General features: G+C 40.5%; 1 protein-coding gene across 1 annotated transcript; it reads right to left on the bottom strand.

Moving 5' to 3' along the window:
• Positions 1 to 10,838: 10,838 nt before the first annotated feature.
• Positions 10,839 to 22,152, bottom strand: LOC129268964 (hyalin-like; the record flags this gene model as incomplete). Its single annotated transcript, XM_064115551.1, has 13 exons — positions 22,104 to 22,152; positions 21,150 to 21,398; positions 20,230 to 20,502; positions 18,119 to 18,394; positions 17,387 to 17,626; positions 16,334 to 16,594; positions 15,636 to 15,884; positions 14,820 to 15,065; positions 13,540 to 13,788; positions 12,760 to 13,011; positions 12,140 to 12,379; positions 11,614 to 11,865; positions 10,839 to 11,075 (listed from the first exon to the last, which is right to left on the bottom strand). Coding segments are annotated over exons 1-13 (3,073 nt in total), but the record flags the coding sequence as incomplete, so codon positions are not given.
• Between the last annotated feature and the right edge of the window lie 2,469 nt (positions 22,153 to 24,621).

Consider the following 24,621-nt stretch of genomic DNA (forward strand, 5'->3'; position numbering starts at 1 on the left):
TGAATTGGGGGGGGTCTCGGGGGCTATTTTGAAGAAATCAATTTGGTCATATTTTGGAAAATTTGAACCAGTCGCGGGTAGGGCGAAAAATAAAAACTCATCGGATCTGCTTTATCTTCTGAATATTGATGCCTTTGGATGTTAGAAGATCCCACAGAGCGGAGACGGCTGAATTGGGGGGGGTCTCGGGGGCTATTTTGAAGAAATCAATTTGGTCATATTTTGGAAAATTTGAACCAGTCGCGGGTAGGGCGAAAAATAAAAACTCATCGGATCTGCTTTATCTTCTGAATATTGATGCCTTTGGATGTTAGAAGATCCCACAGAGCGGAGACGGCTGAATTGGGGGGGGTCTCGGGGGCTATTTTGAAGAAATCAATTTGGTCATATTTTGGAAAATTTGAACCAGTCGCGGGTAGGGCGAAAAATAAAAACTCATCGGATCTGCTTTATCTTCTGAATATTGATGCCTTTGGATGTTAGAAGATCCCACAGAGCGGAGACGGCTGAATTGGGGGGGGTCTCGGGGGCTATTTTGAAGAAATCAATTTGGTCATATTTTGGAAAATTTGAACCAGTCGCGGGTAGGGCGAAAAATAAAAACTCATCGGATCTGCTTTATCTTCTGAATATTGATGCCTTTGGATGTTAGAAGATCCCACAGAGCGGAGACGGCTGAATTGGGGGGGGTCTCGGGGGCTATTTTGAAGAAATCAATTTGGTCATATTTTGGAAAATTTGAACCAGTCGCGGGTAGGGCGAAAAATAAAAACTCATCGGATCTGCTTTATCTTCTGAATATTGATGCCTTTGGATGTTAGAAGATCCCACAGAGCGGAGACGGCTGAATTGGGGGGGGTCTCGGGGGCTATTTTGAAGAAATCAATTTGGTCATATTTTGGAAAATTTGAACCAGTCGCGGGTAGGGCGAAAAATAAAAACTCATCGGATCTGCTTTATCTTCTGAATATTGATGCCTTTGGATGTTAGAAGATCCCACAGAGCGGAGACGGCTGAATTGGGGGGGGTCTCGGGGGCTATTTTGAAGAAATCAATTTGGTCATATTTTGGAAAATTTGAACCAGTCGCGGGTAGGGCGAAAAATAAAAACTCATCGGATCTGCTTTATCTTCTGAATATTGATGCCTTTGGATGTTAGAAGATCCCACAGAGCGGAGACGGCTGAATTGGGGGGGGTCTCGGGGGCTATTTTGAAGAAATCAATTTGGTCATATTTTGGAAAATTTGAACCAGTCGCGGGTAGGGCGAAAAATAAAAACTCATCGGATCTGCTTTATCTTCTGAATATTGATGCCTTTGGATGTTAGAAGATCCCACAGAGCGGAGACGGCTGAATTGGGGGGGGTCTCGGGGGCTATTTTGAAGAAATCAATTTGGTCATATTTTGGAAAATTTGAACCAGTCGCGGGTAGGGCGAAAAATAAAAACTCATCGGATCTGCTTTATCTTCTGAATATTGATGCCTTTGGATGTTAGAAGATCCCACAGAGCGGAGACGGCTGAATTGGGGGGGGTCTCGGGGGCTATTTTGAAGAAATCAATTTGGTCATATTTTGGAAAATTTGAACCAGTCGCGGGTAGGGCGAAAAATAAAAACTCATCGGATCTGCTTTATCTTCTGAATATTGATGCCTTTGGATGTTAGAAGATCCCACAGAGCGGAGACGGCTGAATTGGGGGGGGTCTCGGGGGCTATTTTGAAGAAATCAATTTGGTCATATTTTGGAAAATTTGAACCAGTCGCGGGTAGGGCGAAAAATAAAAACTCATCGGATCTGCTTTATCTTCTGAATATTGATGCCTTTGGATGTTAGAAGATCCCACAGAGCGGAGACGGCTGAATTGGGGGGGGTCTCGGGGGCTATTTTGAAGAAATCAATTTGGTCATATTTTGGAAAATTTGAACCAGTCGCGGGTAGGGCGAAAAATAAAAACTCATCGGATCTGCTTTATCTTCTGAATATTGATGCCTTTGGATGTTAGAAGATCCCACAGAGCGGAGACGGCTGAATTGGGGGGGGTCTCGGGGGCTATTTTGAAGAAATCAATTTGGTCATATTTTGGAAAATTTGAACCAGTCGCGGGTAGGGCGAAAAATAAAAACTCATCGGATCTGCTTTATCTTCTGAATATTGATGCCTTTGGATGTTAGAAGATCCCACAGAGCGGAGACGGCTGAATTGGGGGGGGTCTCGGGGGCTATTTTGAAGAAATCAATTTGGTCATATTTTGGAAAATTTGAACCAGTCGCGGGTAGGGCGAAAAATAAAAACTCATCGGATCTGCTTTATCTTCTGAATATTGATGCCTTTGGATGTTAGAAGATCCCACAGAGCGGAGACGGCTGAATTGGGGGGGGTCTCGGGGGCTATTTTGAAGAAATCAATTTGGTCATATTTTGGAAAATTTGAACCAGTCGCGGGTAGGGCGAAAAATAAAAACTCATCGGATCTGCTTTATCTTCTGAATATTGATGCCTTTGGATGTTAGAAGATCCCACAGAGCGGAGACGGCTGAATTGGGGGGGGTCTCGGGGGCTATTTTGAAGAAATCAATTTGGTCATATTTTGGAAAATTTGAACCAGTCGCGGGTAGGGCGAAAAATAAAAACTCATCGGATCTGCTTTATCTTCTGAATATTGATGCCTTTGGATGTTAGAAGATCCCACAGAGCGGAGACGGCTGAATTGGGGGGGGTCTCGGGGGCTATTTTGAAGAAATCAATTTGGTCATATTTTGGAAAATTTGAACCAGTCGCGGGTAGGGCGAAAAATAAAAACTCATCGGATCTGCTTTATCTTCTGAATATTGATGCCTTTGGATGTTAGAAGATCCCACAGAGCGGAGACGGCTGAATTGGGGGGGGTCTCGGGGGCTATTTTGAAGAAATCAATTTGGTCATATTTTGGAAAATTTGAACCAGTCGCGGGTAGGGCGAAAAATAAAAACTCATCGGATCTGCTTTATCTTCTGAATATTGATGCCTTTGGATGTTAGAAGATCCCACAGAGCGGAGACGGCTGAATTGGGGGGGGTCTCGGGGGCTATTTTGAAGAAATCAATTTGGTCATATTTTGGAAAATTTGAACCAGTCGCGGGTAGGGCGAAAAATAAAAACTCATCGGATCTGCTTTATCTTCTGAATATTGATGCCTTTGGATGTTAGAAGATCCCACAGAGCGGAGACGGCTGAATTGGGGGGGGTCTCGGGGGCTATTTTGAAGAAATCAATTTGGTCATATTTTGGAAAATTTGAACCAGTCGCGGGTAGGGCGAAAAATAAAAACTCATCGGATCTGCTTTATCTTCTGAATATTGATGCCTTTGGATGTTAGAAGATCCCACAGAGCGGAGACGGCTGAATTGGGGGGGGTCTCGGGGGCTATTTTGAAGAAATCAATTTGGTCATATTTTGGAAAATTTGAACCAGTCGCGGGTAGGGCGAAAAATAAAAACTCATCGGATCTGCTTTATCTTCTGAATATTGATGCCTTTGGATGTTAGAAGATCCCACAGAGCGGAGACGGCTGAATTGGGGGGGGTCTCGGGGGCTATTTTGAAGAAATCAATTTGGTCATATTTTGGAAAATTTGAACCAGTCGCGGGTAGGGCGAAAAATAAAAACTCATCGGATCTGCTTTATCTTCTGAATATTGATGCCTTTGGATGTTAGAAGATCCCACAGAGCGGAGACGGCTGAATTGGGGGGGGTCTCGGGGGCTATTTTGAAGAAATCAATTTGGTCATATTTTGGAAAATTTGAACCAGTCGCGGGTAGGGCGAAAAATAAAAACTCATCGGATCTGCTTTATCTTCTGAATATTGATGCCTTTGGATGTTAGAAGATCCCACAGAGCGGAGACGGCTGAATTGGGGGGGGTCTCGGGGGCTATTTTGAAGAAATCAATTTGGTCATATTTTGGAAAATTTGAACCAGTCGCGGGTAGGGCGAAAAATAAAAACTCATCGGATCTGCTTTATCTTCTGAATATTGATGCCTTTGGATGTTAGAAGATCCCACAGAGCGGAGACGGCTGAATTGGGGGGGGTCTCGGGGGCTATTTTGAAGAAATCAATTTGGTCATATTTTGGAAAATTTGAACCAGTCGCGGGTAGGGCGAAAAATAAAAACTCATCGGATCTGCTTTATCTTCTGAATATTGATGCCTTTGGATGTTAGAAGATCCCACAGAGCGGAGACGGCTGAATTGGGGGGGGTCTCGGGGGCTATTTTGAAGAAATCAATTTGGTCATATTTTGGAAAATTTGAACCAGTCGCGGGTAGGGCGAAAAATAAAAACTCATCGGATCTGCTTTATCTTCTGAATATTGATGCCTTTGGATGTTAGAAGATCCCACAGAGCGGAGACGGCTGAATTGGGGGGGGTCTCGGGGGCTATTTTGAAGAAATCAATTTGGTCATATTTTGGAAAATTTGAACCAGTCGCGGGTAGGGCGAAAAATAAAAACTCATCGGATCTGCTTTATCTTCTGAATATTGATGCCTTTGGATGTTAGAAGATCCCACAGAGCGGAGACGGCTGAATTGGGGGGGGTCTCGGGGGCTATTTTGAAGAAATCAATTTGGTCATATTTTGGAAAATTTGAACCAGTCGCGGGTAGGGCGAAAAATAAAAACTCATCGGATCTGCTTTATCTTCTGAATATTGATGCCTTTGGATGTTAGAAGATCCCACAGAGCGGAGACGGCTGAATTGGGGGGGGTCTCGGGGGCTATTTTGAAGAAATCAATTTGGTCATATTTTGGAAAATTTGAACCAGTCGCGGGTAGGGCGAAAAATAAAAACTCATCGGATCTGCTTTATCTTCTGAATATTGATGCCTTTGGATGTTAGAAGATCCCACAGAGCGGAGACGGCTGAATTGGGGGGGGTCTCGGGGGCTATTTTGAAGAAATCAATTTGGTCATATTTTGGAAAATTTGAACCAGTCGCGGGTAGGGCGAAAAATAAAAACTCATCGGATCTGCTTTATCTTCTGAATATTGATGCCTTTGGATGTTAGAAGATCCCACAGAGCGGAGACGGCTGAATTGGGGGGGGTCTCGGGGGCTATTTTGAAGAAATCAATTTGGTCATATTTTGGAAAATTTGAACCAGTCGCGGGTAGGGCGAAAAATAAAAACTCATCGGATCTGCTTTATCTTCTGAATATTGATGCCTTTGGATGTTAGAAGATCCCACAGAGCGGAGACGGCTGAATTGGGGGGGGTCTCGGGGGCTATTTTGAAGAAATCAATTTGGTCATATTTTGGAAAATTTGAACCAGTCGCGGGTAGGGCGAAAAATAAAAACTCATCGGATCTGCTTTATCTTCTGAATATTGATGCCTTTGGATGTTAGAAGATCCCACAGAGCGGAGACGGCTGAATTGGGGGGGGTCTCGGGGGCTATTTTGAAGAAATCAATTTGGTCATATTTTGGAAAATTTGAACCAGTCGCGGGTAGGGCGAAAAATAAAAACTCATCGGATCTGCTTTATCTTCTGAATATTGATGCCTTTGGATGTTAGAAGATCCCACAGAGCGGAGACGGCTGAATTGGGGGGGGTCTCGGGGGCTATTTTGAAGAAATCAATTTGGTCATATTTTGGAAAATTTGAACCAGTCGCGGGTAGGGCGAAAAATAAAAACTCATCGGATCTGCTTTATCTTCTGAATATTGATGCCTTTGGATGTTAGAAGATCCCACAGAGCGGAGACGGCTGAATTGGGGGGGGTCTCGGGGGCTATTTTGAAGAAATCAATTTGGTCATATTTTGGAAAATTTGAACCAGTCGCGGGTAGGGCGAAAAATAAAAACTCATCGGATCTGCTTTATCTTCTGAATATTGATGCCTTTGGATGTTAGAAGATCCCACAGAGCGGAGACGGCTGAATTGGGGGGGGTCTCGGGGGCTATTTTGAAGAAATCAATTTGGTCATATTTTGGAAAATTTGAACCAGTCGCGGGTAGGGCGAAAAATAAAAACTCATCGGATCTGCTTTATCTTCTGAATATTGATGCCTTTGGATGTTAGAAGATCCCACAGAGCGGAGACGGCTGAATTGGGGGGGGTCTCGGGGGCTATTTTGAAGAAATCAATTTGGTCATATTTTGGAAAATTTGAACCAGTCGCGGGTAGGGCGAAAAATAAAAACTCATCGGATCTGCTTTATCTTCTGAATATTGATGCCTTTGGATGTTAGAAGATCCCACAGAGCGGAGACGGCTGAATTGGGGGGGGTCTCGGGGGCTATTTTGAAGAAATCAATTTGGTCATATTTTGGAAAATTTGAACCAGTCGCGGGTAGGGCGAAAAATAAAAACTCATCGGATCTGCTTTATCTTCTGAATATTGATGCCTTTGGATGTTAGAAGATCCCACAGAGCGGAGACGGCTGAATTGGGGGGGGTCTCGGGGGCTATTTTGAAGAAATCAATTTGGTCATATTTTGGAAAATTTGAACCAGTCGCGGGTAGGGCGAAAAATAAAAACTCATCGGATCTGCTTTATCTTCTGAATATTGATGCCTTTGGATGTTAGAAGATCCCACAGAGCGGAGACGGCTGAATTGGGGGGGGTCTCGGGGGCTATTTTGAAGAAATCAATTTGGTCATATTTTGGAAAATTTGAACCAGTCGCGGGTAGGGCGAAAAATAAAAACTCATCGGATCTGCTTTATCTTCTGAATATTGATGCCTTTGGATGTTAGAAGATCCCACAGAGCGGAGACGGCTGAATTGGGGGGGGTCTCGGGGGCTATTTTGAAGAAATCAATTTGGTCATATTTTGGAAAATTTGAACCAGTCGCGGGTAGGGCGAAAAATAAAAACTCATCGGATCTGCTTTATCTTCTGAATATTGATGCCTTTGGATGTTAGAAGATCCCACAGAGCGGAGACGGCTGAATTGGGGGGGGTCTCGGGGGCTATTTTGAAGAAATCAATTTGGTCATATTTTGGAAAATTTGAACCAGTCGCGGGTAGGGCGAAAAATAAAAACTCATCGGATCTGCTTTATCTTCTGAATATTGATGCCTTTGGATGTTAGAAGATCCCACAGAGCGGAGACGGCTGAATTGGGGGGGGTCTCGGGGGCTATTTTGAAGAAATCAATTTGGTCATATTTTGGAAAATTTGAACCAGTCGCGGGTAGGGCGAAAAATAAAAACTCATCGGATCTGCTTTATCTTCTGAATATTGATGCCTTTGGATGTTAGAAGATCCCACAGAGCGGAGACGGCTGAATTGGGGGGGGTCTCGGGGGCTATTTTGAAGAAATCAATTTGGTCATATTTTGGAAAATTTGAACCAGTCGCGGGTAGGGCGAAAAATAAAAACTCATCGGATCTGCTTTATCTTCTGAATATTGATGCCTTTGGATGTTAGAAGATCCCACAGAGCGGAGACGGCTGAATTGGGGGGGGTCTCGGGGGCTATTTTGAAGAAATCAATTTGGTCATATTTTGGAAAATTTGAACCAGTCGCGGGTAGGGCGAAAAATAAAAACTCATCGGATCTGCTTTATCTTCTGAATATTGATGCCTTTGGATGTTAGAAGATCCCACAGAGCGGAGACGGCTGAATTGGGGGGGGTCTCGGGGGCTATTTTGAAGAAATCAATTTGGTCATATTTTGGAAAATTTGAACCAGTCGCGGGTAGGGCGAAAAATAAAAACTCATCGGATCTGCTTTATCTTCTGAATATTGATGCCTTTGGATGTTAGAAGATCCCACAGAGCGGAGACGGCTGAATTGGGGGGGGTCTCGGGGGCTATTTTGAAGAAATCAATTTGGTCATATTTTGGAAAATTTGAACCAGTCGCGGGTAGGGCGAAAAATAAAAACTCATCGGATCTGCTTTATCTTCTGAATATTGATGCCTTTGGATGTTAGAAGATCCCACAGAGCGGAGACGGCTGAATTGGGGGGGGTCTCGGGGGCTATTTTGAAGAAATCAATTTGGTCATATTTTGGAAAATTTGAACCAGTCGCGGGTAGGGCGAAAAATAAAAACTCATCGGATCTGCTTTATCTTCTGAATATTGATGCCTTTGGATGTTAGAAGATCCCACAGAGCGGAGACGGCTGAATTGGGGGGGGTCTCGGGGGCTATTTTGAAGAAATCAATTTGGTCATATTTTGGAAAATTTGAACCAGTCGCGGGTAGGGCGAAAAATAAAAACTCATCGGATCTGCTTTATCTTCTGAATATTGATGCCTTTGGATGTTAGAAGATCCCACAGAGCGGAGACGGCTGAATTGGGGGGGGTCTCGGGGGCTATTTTGAAGAAATCAATTTGGTCATATTTTGGAAAATTTGAACCAGTCGCGGGTAGGGCGAAAAATAAAAACTCATCGGATCTGCTTTATCTTCTGAATATTGATGCCTTTGGATGTTAGAAGATCCCACAGAGCGGAGACGGCTGAATTGGGGGGGGTCTCGGGGGCTATTTTGAAGAAATCAATTTGGTCATATTTTGGAAAATTTGAACCAGTCGCGGGTAGGGCGAAAAATAAAAACTCATCGGATCTGCTTTATCTTCTGAATATTGATGCCTTTGGATGTTAGAAGATCCCACAGAGCGGAGACGGCTGAATTGGGGGGGGTCTCGGGGGCTATTTTGAAGAAATCAATTTGGTCATATTTTGGAAAATTTGAACCAGTCGCGGGTAGGGCGAAAAATAAAAACTCATCGGATCTGCTTTATCTTCTGAATATTGATGCCTTTGGATGTTAGAAGATCCCACAGAGCGGAGACGGCTGAATTGGGGGGGGTCTCGGGGGCTATTTTGAAGAAATCAATTTGGTCATATTTTGGAAAATTTGAACCAGTCGCGGGTAGGGCGAAAAATAAAAACTCATCGGATCTGCTTTATCTTCTGAATATTGATGCCTTTGGATGTTAGAAGATCCCACAGAGCGGAGACGGCTGAATTGGGGGGGGTCTCGGGGGCTATTTTGAAGAAATCAATTTGGTCATATTTTGGAAAATTTGAACCAGTCGCGGGTAGGGCGAAAAATAAAAACTCATCGGATCTGCTTTATCTTCTGAATATTGATGCCTTTGGATGTTAGAAGATCCCACAGAGCGGAGACGGCTGAATTGGGGGGGGTCTCGGGGGCTATTTTGAAGAAATCAATTTGGTCATATTTTGGAAAATTTGAACCAGTCGCGGGTAGGGCGAAAAATAAAAACTCATCGGATCTGCTTTATCTTCTGAATATTGATGCCTTTGGATGTTAGAAGATCCCACAGAGCGGAGACGGCTGAATTGGGGGGGGTCTCGGGGGCTATTTTGAAGAAATCAATTTGGTCATATTTTGGAAAATTTGAACCAGTCGCGGGTAGGGCGAAAAATAAAAACTCATCGGATCTGCTTTATCTTCTGAATATTGATGCCTTTGGATGTTAGAAGATCCCACAGAGCGGAGACGGCTGAATTGGGGGGGGTCTCGGGGGCTATTTTGAAGAAATCAATTTGGTCATATTTTGGAAAATTTGAACCAGTCGCGGGTAGGGCGAAAAATAAAAACTCATCGGATCTGCTTTATCTTCTGAATATTGATGCCTTTGGATGTTAGAAGATCCCACAGAGCGGAGACGGCTGAATTGGGGGGGGTCTCGGGGGCTATTTTGAAGAAATCAATTTGGTCATATTTTGGAAAATTTGAACCAGTCGCGGGTAGGGCGAAAAATAAAAACTCATCGGATCTGCTTTATCTTCTGAATATTGATGCCTTTGGATGTTAGAAGATCCCACAGAGCGGAGACGGCTGAATTGGGGGGGGTCTCGGGGGCTATTTTGAAGAAATCAATTTGGTCATATTTTGGAAAATTTGAACCAGTCGCGGGTAGGGCGAAAAATAAAAACTCATCGGATCTGCTTTATCTTAGGGGATCAACGCTCTACAAGCTACAAGCAATGCTTTTTAGTGGATTCCCTCATTTCCATACGAGATTTTGTTAAAACTACTTTACAAATGTTTTGTTATTTGAAGTTTATATGCAATCATTATAAAAAAATATTGTAATCATATCTGATTTGTATTTATATTTTTTATATATAAGATGTATGTTTGATTTGTATTTGTTTTATAATGTTAATGATGGAAATGAAAAAAATACAACTTGAAAATTGTTACATCGAAAGGAAGCATATGAAGAATGAAAGGGTTCTCAGTCAAAAACATAATTTTGTTTTATCATTAAACAATAGTACACATGTACAGTTGTTGTAAACATGTTCGCTTCATGATTTTTCTGTAAATTGAATTGCTTTCCTGTTTGATTTTGAATAAAATCTTTCTATGAAAGAAAAAAAACATATGAAGAATAATCTTACGGCTATTAAAAGGTAGGAATTGTTTGCTACGATCTCCAACGTTGTCTCCATAATCATTAGTTTCATTACTATTATGAATACACCTCACCTCACCCATCGCCATCAATTCACTTTTTTCCTGTCATATTGATATCATCATGAATTTAGCTATCAATTCCAGCACCTATACGGAGGTTAGCACTACTCCTTTCATCTCACATTTGTCAAAGAAATTCTTCCATTAAATCCTCCATCAAATCCAACATCAATGCCCCTAGACAAAATCATCAACATTGACCTCATTTCGCTTCTGTGGCGTACGGTGCATTCAACGTGGCAATTCTTGGAGACATCTCCTTGATATCACTAAACAAACAAAAAAACGTTATGTAAATGGCTTGCCATGCGCCCGCGTCTCTGAAAGCCTCGAACTTTGATGAGCAAAACTGTCTACGTTTACGAGTTATACGTCCAGAACATTTATAATACCTGTGATTTGAACTACAAAGGAACATGTATCCACGAGTACACCCGAGTCTCGAGCCTCGTAGGTGACTGTTGTTTGGCCAAACCCAAACATGTCCCCTGACTGATGGTCAGAACTGACCGCTGCCGTGCCATTGACCATGGGAACATCCCAGGCGACTGTCACCTGAGGTGAGGTTGATGGTAATGTTCCGGTCACATTAGACGGACAACTGGTGAACATCGAAGTAGGTGTGCCGCCTGCCAACATAAATTTAAAATGCTCTTCAGTCAGTACGCTTTACTTTCTTTATTTAATTAGTTATTCTTTGTCACGAAATTAAATGTTGCATTATTATATAAAAAAAAACAAGATCTGACCAATAACCAAATAAAACCCCTACAGTGCAGCACCCCACTAATAATGATAATAATAGTGATAGTAATAACAATAATAATAATGATAATAATGATAATAATAACAGTATTGATAACCAAAAAAAATATGATAATAGTGATGTGTATATGAAAATAGGTACCAGCACCACTATCAGGATAACATAGTCAGTGACAATTGTTTATAAAGACACGAATTTATTCAGAAAGAATTATTCTTTATCAGGTAGTTCTTGTAATTCTTAACAACGTTTTTGTTCAACATAATTTATGAAACCGTTTTTCCAGTTAAGGTCTTGGGGTTTGTTTTCTTGACTGAATTCATTATAAATCTCCTATACATTCATTTTTTCATTTTTAAAATCCATATAGACGGGTTTTCATGGAATGTGTATCTACAAACCTGGTGCTTGGGTGACAACAACCTGGAATATACAGTCAGCAGAATTCCCTGCTTCGTCAGTTGCAGTGTAAATTACTTCAAACGTCCCTACAGAGAACACGTCGTTCGGAAATCTTGTAGACGTCAACGTCACTGATCCAGAGTTGTCTGCTGCCGTTGGGGGCACCCAAGGGATAGACACATTGATACTCCCTTGCGGAATCTCTCCAGTAACCTGAGGTGGACATCCACTTATCATCGGGTCAGTGGCATCTATCAAAAACAGATTGAAGAGAAATGTAAAATTTTCATCTTTCTCTAAAGCATGTTTGAAAACCAGTGGGGTTTTTGTTAATTTTGTAATTTTGTTTCCTGTTTTTTTCTTGGTTTTTTTTCCTCTTACCACTTAAGTTTTGATGGGTGTATACTGGTTCGCATTTACGCAAATATTTTCTCTCATTTCAGTTCAGTGCATAGATAAAGAGAAGTGGTAATAGTTTTATGTATCATGAATTATGGTAATATAAATTCATTCCATGCACAGTACCTGTTACATCTACTATGAAAGAACAACTTGATGTGAAACTATCCGAATCTATAGCCGTGTACGTGACGCGAGTTTCACCATAGCGGAAGGGATCATTTGGTTGGGCGTCAGATGTCAGTGATGTCTGTCCATTGCCACCTGCTACAGAAGGTGGTGTCCAGGACACTGCTACCTGACTTGAGGACATTGGTAAGGTGGCATTCACTCCAAGTGGACAATCCACAAGACGAATGGGATCATCTGATTAAAGAGAACAAGAAGAAGTTGGCTTCCATGATCATCAAGCTTTTTACTAACTTACTCACATGACAAAGGCAAGTAATAAGAATCAGAAGTGTGTTACTTTTTATATTCCAGGGATTGATTGACCATCTACCTCGTTTCCCTTTGGGAAACCATCAGATAAATCACCCACATGCATATGTATCTCACTTAAAGTGCTGAAGGATGATCTCGGACATTGGTAATTAACCAATTTTTTTTTAAACTGGAACCTAGGGAATATGTATGTAATTTTCCTTCCATCCCGGGATTGCATTGAAATTATAAAGAGAGGCAAATTAAGCCGTGATTATGAAAAAAGTGATCAGAATTATAAAATGGTTCCTCATAATAAATACCTGGATATGCTCTAACAACGATTGTGAAATTACACGATACGTTGTTGCCAGCTGCATCGGTAGCCGTGTACTCAACAATAGTAGATCCAATAGGGAAGCTGTCTCCTGGAGTAGAGTTTGAGCTGACGGTCACCATGCCAGAATTATCAGTGGCTGTCGGCGGACTCCAGAATGCACGAGCCGATGTCTCCCCTTCTTGGGCTACAGGACTTTCTACTACTGGACAGTCAGCTAGCACTGGATCAGTGTTATCTATAAAAAATCAACATTGCCTGATAATTCTTTAGCTTGTTCTATCTGATTTCTTCAACTCAAATACCAAACGAATTCCCATTCCGTACAACGTGACATAATCATGATGCTATTATTTATTATTATAACGTGACATGAAAGACTTCAACAATATGGTACCAACTAAAACCTGCATTTCCTTTAACAAGAAAAGGTAGCTGAGTGAGCTTAGTGAGCTGACATGTTTGTGTTCATTTTCATTTCCTTGTTGGTGTTCTCTACCGATGTTCACACGTTGCTTATTGGACGGAGGGTACCTTTGCAAATGTTTCTGCTTTAAAAAAATGAACCATTACAACTATAAAGTAAACTCAATCAATTAAATTAACCAGGTTAAAGTAAAATTACATTTAATATTCTAGGATCTTCTCAATCTATCCTCTATGCACGAATTGATCTCTTTTGTGCGTCATTAGACACGTTGAAAAATAAATATTTTATGCAACATACTCTATATGATTGATATATCTTTGATGAATTACATCCTACCTCCAACCATTACAGTGAAAGTGCATGTATCCGTAAGGTTCTCGGAGTCTGTTGCAGTGTAGGTGACTACTGTTGATCCGAACTCGAATGCACTTCCTGGTTGGTGCGTCGAAGACACCTGCGGGATATCATTGTCGTCCGTAGCATTGGGTGGGGTCCATGATGCATTCACAGTGGGCGAGGCAGCAGGCAGAGCTACTACCAAGTTCATCGGACAATCGGACAGAACTGGCGGCTGATTGCTAGGATCTTGCGATAAACAAGTATGATATTGAGTAATTCATTTCATTTGATTAAAAGACGCAGTTCGTATGTCACCCTAGCCTCCATCCCAAAATAAAAAAAATCATAATTTTTTGTAGATATATAGCTTGGTCTTCAAAAAATAGAATCGAGAAAATTAATCCACCTGAACGAGTAATCATAGCACCAGCCCGAGTTTTCAAATAAGCGCGCAATTTCTGATCCGGCAAATTATCCCGATCTGAAAATTCTCGAGATTATATGTAATGGAGACGCAATTATCGCGCTAGTTCGCTGGATTAATCTCGAGATTGCAATCCCAAGTCAACTTGGGATTATTTCCAAAATAGTGCCTTATTTTACGAATTATATGCTAATTCGCAGGTGCAGGTGCACTTGGGACTATTTATTCACGGCGTCAGACCATAATGCATCGATGCCTTGCTCGAGCAGGAATCGCTCTTCTTGCGATGGTGGAGATAGGGTTTCTTGAACCTCGAGATTAATCGCGAAGAGGACTGATCGGGCTAAAATATCGAGATTGAGCAAACTCGGGATGGTGCAGCACCACCTTTTACACCACTTGTTTCCGGACTGCTTGGAAATTTAAGCGAGGTTGTCTGCAAATGTTATATTTTTACCCTTACGCCCTAAAAATGAAGTGGTAATTAAGTGGTTAAAGAGCTTGTTTATTGTCTACACTTCGGAGTGATTTATTTTCTAGATCAAATTTGCATCAATATATCAACCCTCCGAAGTGCAGTCACAATAAAAGGTTCGTAAGTGCTAAATTAGCACTTCATTTCTTTAGAGTGTACCCTGTTTTATCCTTTGAAGCTATCACTCAAATTCTCCTTCCTTGAATCAAGTACTTATGTGATATGACGACTCATTTGGATCTGTTTTTCAAACTCTATACGAATCTCTAACTTAATTTCGGGCTAACTAACTACATTTTAATCCATTAAGGGCATCAAAGGGGTTGGATTAGAATTGAGACTAAAAATACGGACTCGTTTGTTTTGAGTGCTTCCTACCTGGGGTTACCGATACGTTGAAGATGCATGCCATGGTATTCCCTGCTGCGTCCACAGCGGTGTAGGTAACTGGTGTGTCTCCGAGAGGAAATGCTGCACCAGGGCTGTGTGTTGACATTAAAGTGACGAATCCTGAATTGTCTCCTTCCGTTGGCACAGTCCACAACACCTCAACCAAACTGTCACCTGGTATTAACAGGGCAGGTACTGTTCCTGGGCAATTGTTGATAACCGGAAGTGTTGTATCTTCACAAAGATGGAAAGACATAATATATCATAATTATATATGATTCCAAAAATGTATAGTCATATTCTTCTATCAATGTATATTTCAAATCAATAAAATCTTCAATTGGTTTAGGGTAGAATAATTTGCAAATTATGCAATAATTATGCAAATTATCTCAAAACATATCAAGAGGGTTGTTCAGATAACCACGGATGTGAGAAGAAAAAAAATGTTTATAGAAGCACTGTTTACAACGTTGAACATACATGTAGTTACAAGAAGGCCTATCGATTCTGATTCAAACTAGAAAATGGCTTGCTACATACGCCTTTCGAGGGTAAAAAGCTGCTCTTTTTTTAATGCTAACCTTGGGAAAGCAAGATGATTGTATGAACATGAAAAGAAGCTTATGTTCACGTTAAGAAGCGTTGATTGTACATTTACTCTTGCCTAACCTAAACACAATATTTCCACTATTTTCTGCCAGGTTTTTCCCATGCAGCCACCATTGTTTTTCGTTCTTAAACGTGGCATTTTCATGCTGACTGAATTAAGCAAATAATTTTGGCTTTTATTTGTACATGTACCTGTCACATTGACAGTGAACGAGCAATTGGCAGTGAGAGCCTCAGTATCCACAGCTGTGTATGTAACATATGTTAGCCCATATTCAAACAGACTGCCTTGTTGATGAGTTGAAGACACTGTAGGCGTCCCATCATCATCTGTTGCAGTTGGTGGTGTCCACGTCACAGACACGAACGATGATGTATCTGGCAGTACGGCGGCTGTGTCATTTGGGCAGTTGCTCAAGACGGGAGATTCATTTGCGTTTTCTTGGAGGTTGATTTATAGGGAAGATAGAAGAATCTTTATATGATTAAAATATTCACCAATTAGTTTCATATTTTTCATATTAGTAGCCCACTCGAGTCGATATCATTCACCGTGAAGACGGTTAATAAATTGTTACGGTGATAAATTCATAGTAACAAATCGACGTACTGTAATCAGAATATGTAAGAAATATAAGTCAAATCCTTTGAATCTTTCCGCATACATGGAATAGACAGACCTTTTTTATTTTAAAACCATGGCCTGCTCTCAGATTGTCCTTTGTTTTAGGCACATTCTGTTTACCACCAATTTCGTGAGCCAAAAGCCCTGAACAGTCACAGATCCCAAAGGGCCCAGATATTTTAGACTCACATTTTTTGCCAGATATTCCAATGCTTCATCGATATTTGGAGCAATTCGAAAAATGTGATCAATCGTCAAATCCTACCTGTGGCAGTAGTCACACTACCAACATTATTTCGTGTTGTCCCAATGACAGCAACAATAGAGAAGGTGTACAGCGTCTGAGGTTGTAGATTCTGAACTAAGGCCATAGACTGACCCGCCGAGATAGACGTGTTAAGTTCTGCAGTCGTCGTATCCTGACTTATGAATGAAATTTCGTAAGACGTTGCCGTTCCCACTACGTTCCATGTCAGTTGAACTGAGTCGGAAGTGACCATGGTTGCAGAAATTCCATCAAGAAGATCTGAAATGATTGGGGGATATGAATTGGTACTGTACTCCATGAAGGGGTTGTTTTGCCTTAGGAATATTGACCGAGAACTACCAACTGAAAAGACATTATATCAAGAAGCCTATGCATTGTACTCTATGTTAACATTTCTTCTACCACATTCCTATTTTCATGAACTCTAAGCTATCATGATTTGTCTTCGGCGCACATAGGGTATATTAATCTGGACAGGTTTGAAAATGTAAGGTCTACACGTCTCAGAAAGATATGTACTATCTGATAACAGCATTGTTTGAAGGTGTACGTCGGACAAAACGAGTTCAGTTATGTCCTGATGTGGTTGCTAAAGTTCTATTTATGATAATAACAATAATAATAACGGTATATTTACCCAGGGCAGCCACTTCAGTTCCGAAAACTGTTCTCCCAGCGGGCCCTGCTATTATTTAAGAATAATCTATATCGGTATCTTAAGTTAGAACGTGCAATGAACATCCGATTGACGTACGACCCGATATCTCAGCTTGCACCCCTCCCAATTTCGTCGGGATACAATGGAAGAATCCCAAATGAAGAGGATCGACAATAATAATTGTTTGAGGTACTCAAACATCAGTTACTCGAATTATGTGCTCATAATGCCCTTTAAGATATTTCCGTTTATTCTTTACTCTGGTGGATTCGATTCCTCGATTGGAATAGTGACAAATGGCTAATGGCTACATGACCCCGTCATCTACCTTCATTCATTTTGGATAGGTATATTCTCTTGACATATGTCCTACTGACTTCATCTATGCATACTTGTCTTTCGGGTATCTGAAGAAACAACTGCATCATCTGATACGACAATCATTGTGTATATTGTGTCGGGGCGAAGATTTGAAAAGACCGATGATGTGGTGCCAGGATCTACTGTCCTTTCAAGTTCCTCCAGTCCGTCATCACTGAACAGTTGAATGCGTGCCATGTCTGTAGGAGGAGTACCGGACACCTCCATTTCCTGTGCAGTTACAGCCCGAAATACCATACCAGCTTGTGTGCCTTCGCGGTAGGATAGATACGAGCATGGAGGTGTTTAAGATGATACAGAAATATCTTGCAATTTAGGCGCATAGAGAGATGTATATTTAATCATTCATTATTGCTACGGACGTAAACTATAAATCATGTATGTTATATGACAAGAAAATGGAAAATCAACTCTTCTTAAGCATTTGCTTTAAATAGCATGGATATTAAGAAAACCTAAGGTCAATCCCTCTTAAAATGACTCTCGGTTCCTTATGAGATTCTACGTGCTAGGAACAGTTCCCATTCATTTTTTTTCATAACGAATACAATCTCCTGGGAATGACTTTCTTACATTTGTACATGTACCTTGCGACACCAATGAGTTATATTTGTCTCATTAAAAACAAAATATAGTTTAGGATACTTAATCATTTTGTACATCATTTTCTACAATTGAAAATAATTTTCCTGAACACTTAAGTTGTTTAGTATGAATAGAAGCTGTATGATAACTGGGATTACCTTGGGGAACTCTCAAAACATCTGAAGGAGTACTCAGCGTCGGTCCGATGCTGGTGAAAAATTCAAAGGCATAAAATGATCCGGGTATTAGTCCTCCCATGCCATGGCTCTGTCTTGGTGGTAGAAGGTTTACTTCGTCGGTTGAAGAGATCGAACTGTTGTACCTCAAGATGTAGTCGATGAAGAAGTTGTCGGGAAGGGCAGGAGAGTCCCACCGGAAGAAGTATGAGGAGTCACTGAGTTCATACACGGTAAAATTGACTGCAGTCTTTGGTCCTGAAGAGATACGATGTGTTTATGTCATCGGGGCCCCGTCTTACAAAGAGTTGCGATTAATCTGATCAATCGTAACTATGGAAAGCCAGCAACGTCAACATAAAAAATTCCATGTTTGTTCAAAATATTTTCTATAAATTATGTATATTCAATAAATTCACTGTTTTATTGACAGTTCAGTATGCTTCTCTTTGTTTTCAAAGGACATTTAGCAAATTTCCTAAAGAAAAATTATGACAATGATGGATTTCAATATACTTGAGATTGATCGAATTAATCGTAAATCTTTGTAAATATATCAGGAAAACCGTTGACGTTTTCATTTGACTTTTGTATCTTAATTGACTTCGGCCATTTTTATTTCTGGTCTGTGTCGGTGAGTGCATTCTGCTATGGCTGACAAAAGGGTTCAAATATGAAGCATTCCTTTTCTATAGATGGTAACAGAGGCGTCGATCCTGGGGGGAGGGGCAGGGGGGGCGATCGCCCCACCAATGAAAATATTAGGGGGCAAACATATCGTTTTGCCCCCCCCCCCCAATAATTCCGCATGCATGTGCAAAAATAAAATAAGATTGCAGTGTTACACAGAAATCAGCAAGCGAGATTGAAATACACAACTCGTTCTTTATTTAAAATCGTGCTCAAAATGTCCGTTTTTCAGATTGGAAATTTTCAGCTCGCGCTTCGCGCTCGCATCATTTATGTACCAAAACCCATACTTTTCATGATTAATTAGGTGAACAGAATGTCCCGTTCTCAGTTCTAAACCTAAAAAGAACTCCCGCTCCGATTTGCAATAATCTTGTGTTGAATATATATCTTGCTCTTTATTAAAAACGTCCATTAACCTGTCAATTTTTTCAGATCGAAATATAAAAATTTTCAGCTCGCGCTTCGCGCTCGCATCTATTGTTATGTTAGATACCCATCCTATTCATTAGTTCCAAAAAATGAATCTTTCAGGTCAGAATATAAAGAAATTTCAGCTCGCATTATCTGTGTAATGAGATATGTATCCTCCACATGAGTTACTGCTACAAACAGTCCTAAACAGGTACCATTCCTGTTTTCAGGTGAGCATTCTAAAAACTTTCAGCTCGCGCTTCGCGCTCGCATTAATTTGTTGGTGAGATATGTGTCCGAGTCTCTTTCTCATATATATATATATATATATATATATATATATACAGTATATATATATATATAATTAGGCCTGTGTGTGTGTGTGTGTGGGTGGGTGAGTTTGTTAGGTGTGATCGAGCGCCTTTAGAACGATTCATGATTTTGCCCCCCCAATCTGAAAATGGATCGACGCCCCTGGATGGTAATGGTAGTCTAGACTTGCCTACCACTTCTATTCATGCTAACGTTACTACTACTACTACTACTGATCCTACTACGAATAGTGCTTCTACTACTAACACTTCTGCAACTATTATTCGTTCATTAGTGTTTTTATTAACTTTCTTCAACATCATACATATCAGTCAGGAGCGGCGCCGGGGGGTGTTTGACCGCCAAAAAATTTTGCAAGTAGTGAAACTCAATAATATACCTAACACCATACTGAAAATATAATATCTACTTTAGACCGTCTTTACCCTTCTCTAAAATACCTTGGCACCATACCTGACATCGAACTGAGCATTAAGAGGACGTTAAAACCTGCAACCTGCTTACGATTTTTAAAATCATTTCCTATTTTTATTTTATGTTTGTGTATGTGTGTCTTTTAAATGAGTATAATTCTTACGATTATAGAAAAAGGCACTGCGGAATGAAATTATCATCAAATAAAAGTCATAAAACCATATTTTCCCTCTCTTTCTTACTTGTTACAACGCTCAAACCGGCAAAGTAAACCATTGTCATAGTAGAGCTGATAACAGCATCAATATCTATTGTGTACTGCGTTCCCGGTGTAAGCTGCTCAAACCGTTGAGTGATCATGGTCATTGATGGCGCAAAGCTTCGTCTCTCAATCACTGCACCGTCGGTATCTCCCAATAAAATGGTGTAGGCGATGATGTCCATGCTGATGTCGTTGGTCCACGTCAGTTCGAGGAAATCATTACCAAGATCACTCACAGTGACGGTTGAGTTTTCTACGGAAAGGTTGAATAGAAAGGAAGTATCAATACCAATTTCGTAACTTATTCCTGTACGAACTCAATTTGCTTTCTTCTTCTTAGTCTGGCGGTTTTTTTTTAGATAAAGAACGGTCTTGGTTTGAGGAGACGTATTTCAACACCTGAAGATGCTGTGACAATTCGAACTTACTTTGATCACCAACACTTAATGAAACTATATCATGTGACAACCAGAGGTCTTAAAAAGTATCCATCATGGGGTCCGAGTAAAATGTCTCAAAATATTCAGCGTAGTTACATTTTACCAGCCAGAATGTAAATTGTGTATCCTGTTGAATATTACAGAGTATAATTTACAGCAAGCCCTAATTTTCAGCTGTTGAACTCAGACTGATTTTACGATAGCATAGATGACTTTGTAAGGTCCATTTATGTAATAAAAGTGACCTAATCATTTTAGTCACTTTGAAACGATACTCTTTTGGAAATTAAAAGTGTTTAAAGCTCAGTACTACAAGAACTCATTAGAGGTTAGGTAATTTCTGACTGGGCTACAATGCCTGAAAGAGTCTAATACAGCGTCTATATGCGTAATGTTCAAATCCGGGGAATGGACACAACCATTTGACATGGACTTCAATCTAAAGCCGTATTCAACCTACCGCCATCAACGACGACAGCAAAAGAGCATGAAGCGCTGTTTCCCGTAGGATCCTGGAAGGTAGCCGTTACAACGGTTGTGCCGACGGTGAAGTTACTCCCGGGCTCTGAAGAAATGCTAACAAGACTTGCCATGCCCGAGTTGTCGGTGGCTACAGGAGGAGTAAAATTCACCGCTGCGTAGCTACTACCGGGCTGTGCAGTGCCGGTAACGTTTTCGGGACAAATGGCCTCTGGTGGTAAATTGTCGGCTGAAAATTGGATAATAAAAAGAAACATCCATGACATCCACAACCGTACATCACTGCTACAGAGAACACAGTGTACTTCCAGTGTGTTATTTTAATGGACAATGTTAGTTTGTGATTGCAAATGTTACAATGCTCTAGTCTAACACTGGGTATAAAATTTCACAGCGTGGACATCTCGACAGTGTGAGCGTTCAGAAACAGTGTGTTCACATAAAGGACTAGGTGAAACTGCAATTGAATACATTCATCAGTGTGAAGGCGAACATAGTTTGTGTGACACACTTTGGGACACTGTCTTCTAACCTTGTGTTCCAGTAGAGACTAGGTATAGATGAAGTGACGTCCCTTATTTTGTCCTACACTTAGGAGACAAAACGTAGAATACTCCACGCAGTTAGAATGAACTAGGTTTAAATACTGATGCTTAGTAGTGAAAACTGCACTAGATATAAAGTACATCTTGAATATGTTTCAAGTACAAAATAGTGAAAATGCAAATACGATTTTCATAAATCTGTCTGTAGGTAGTTTAACGACTTAGCAAGCGACTAATGTCTGTGTAACTCGTGCGAAACTTTCGCCGAGTTTCATAAAAAAAACGTTCCCAGGAACATGTATATTAATAATTATCGTCTCCACCGCATATGAAATCGGCATTCTTAATTTTATGTTTTTCAATTTTCATTGGATTTCTCCTTTTCTCACCTTCCATGATGTTGACATAAAAGAAGCATGAAGCCTGGTTTCCAGCCATGTCTGTAAAGAGGAATATCACTGACGTAGAGCCCACCGGAAACAGAGATCCTGAGACGGGACTGTGTGTCACGAGTGTGGCTGATTCCGAGTTGTCGGTAGCATTCACGAGGCCAAAGGTCACTCTCTTCCCGGGGACACCAGACTCGACCGTGTCCACTATGTCATCGTGGCAGGAGGGCACAGGTGGGGTTTCATCAACTATATCAAAGAGAACGAGAAAGTAGTGTTAACAAAAAAATCAGTGGCCATGTTGACTGTTGAGGACAAGATACCGGAATCATTTTGGACCAGAACCTCTATGCATAAAGGTTGCCATTAAGGTAACTTTGCCACCCAATAGTAACCACCATGGTAATATTGCTCAGTCAGCATCAAGGAATTCATGGAAGTTACAATTGGCAAAGTTACTATAATAGTAAATTTTATGCAATGGGGACCTGGATACCGATCTTTAGGATATCATGAACATGGTAGTGACTTCAAACCCATTGGATGCCTTGCGAGAAGAATATGTTTACCCTATGATACTTCTAATTACTCTTATGTGTGAAATCTTTCTTAAACTCAATACCAAAATATGGCACTTATTCAGCTTAAAAAATCTGAACTTCTTCCATGTTTTATTTCTGACACAAAAATGATGTAATGCCTTTGTTCATTGAAATCTTAATGGGAAATGAATGTATGTTTTATTTATTTAAATACGGGATAAAAAAAACCTGCTTTCAGCTGCAAAGCTGCAAGGCCGTACATAAAAGTTGAAGAACATAAATCAATAAATTATAAATCATGAACAAAATAATAAATACAAGCATTTGAACAGACATAAATTACATGATAAAAATAAAGATTTGAGATAATCGCATCGATTGTTGAATATTGCTTAAATTATATTAGTTTCGACCTGTAAGTTACAGTAAATTTTGTCACTGTTCCTTAGTCAAAACGCTTGGTAAAGTAGTCACATAAGCAATTTCGATAGAATTTTTAGTTTTGAAATTGATATATTATACTTGAATAATAACATTCCATTGTGTCAGATTTAACTCTCTGAACAAGAATGCGAAAAGACAAGTCATTTTTTAAAGGTACCGCATGTGCGATACTGAAAATTTAAGGAAATAACCGTTTACATCACATACCTTCATTGATTGTGATTAGAAAACTGCAATTGTTGAAATTTCCACTGCCATCACCGAAAACAAACGTCACAACCGTTTGACCAATGGGGAAGTTTTCACCGGAGTCATGTGACCTATTGAGCAGACTAACAGTGCCTGATGTATCTATAGCTGTGGCGTTGTCAAAGGTAACTTGAAATGGACCTGGTTGACCCAATTCGACAGTTTGCTCAATGTTTGTCGGACAGGTTACTACAGGTGGCGTGTTGTCAGCTGAAAAGAACACCAATTATAAAATTTAAATTTTAACAATTTCCACGAACTATTTTCTTGGTTTAAAGATTCGTTATTCATTTCAAAGAGAATCCACTTTCATTTTAACTAATACACTGCAGCACTTTGAATGCTTCTCGGATGTCCACACACAACCATACCATGCATACTGCTAGTGACATAGTTCTCCTGATATTAAAAATGCTTCCGACATCTAGAGCAATGATCCTGATTGCAACATGCACTTGTCATATTGAATATTCATCACATCATTTCCAACCCGAAGATAAGGAGATTCAAAGGAGTTACAACAAAAATATTGACCAAACTAAGATTGAATAATACATAGGTCGGAGACAGGTAAAGTGAGGTTGCTGCATGGTCATTTCTCATGTCCACCAGAAATGCGAATTATTGTCATTTCGTCTGATTAGATATGTCCCCCACCGTTAGCCAATAAGGAAAGTGGTAAGATGTATTTGGCTTATAATAAATTATAATTCGTTTCTGTTAAGCAGCTATCAAATTAAGTAGTCTAAAAACATCATACGGTAATCTACTTATTCCTGTGACAGCTAGGCATGGTATATAGAGAAGGGGGTAACCAGTACTCACCAGTGTCACATACAGGTCCATCAAATCCGGGATCGCAGATGCATTCGAAACTGTTGACCCTATCAATGCAGACTCCATTCATGCATGGGGAACTCAGACACTGGTCCGTATCTGCAAGACAGATTCAAATTCATTTAATGTATTCACTAGGGCTTTCTGTCTAATCACATTAAAAAACGAGGCCTCTACAAATATCAATACTGCACAAAGTGGATGTTTATAAAAATGGAGGGAATGAAAATTTTATTGTTCGAAATGGAGATACTCCGAACATTAATTTTGCCCATTGCAACTGGCCATGGGCCCGGCACCCACTGTGCAGCGCCAGATCGACGTTGCTATCCTTAAATCGTTGATCGTTGGTCTGATGTGACCGCGGCTTGAACTCCCGACCTCCTTGTTGTGAGACGGACGTTCTTCCAACTGAGCCAACACACTAGTATTCTTGAGGGGAACGT

Source organism: Lytechinus pictus, unplaced genomic scaffold (genome assembly GCF_037042905.1).
Source record: "Lytechinus pictus isolate F3 Inbred unplaced genomic scaffold, Lp3.0 scaffold_215, whole genome shotgun sequence".
In the NCBI taxonomy this organism is placed as follows: domain Eukaryota; kingdom Metazoa; phylum Echinodermata; class Echinoidea; order Temnopleuroida; family Toxopneustidae; genus Lytechinus; species Lytechinus pictus.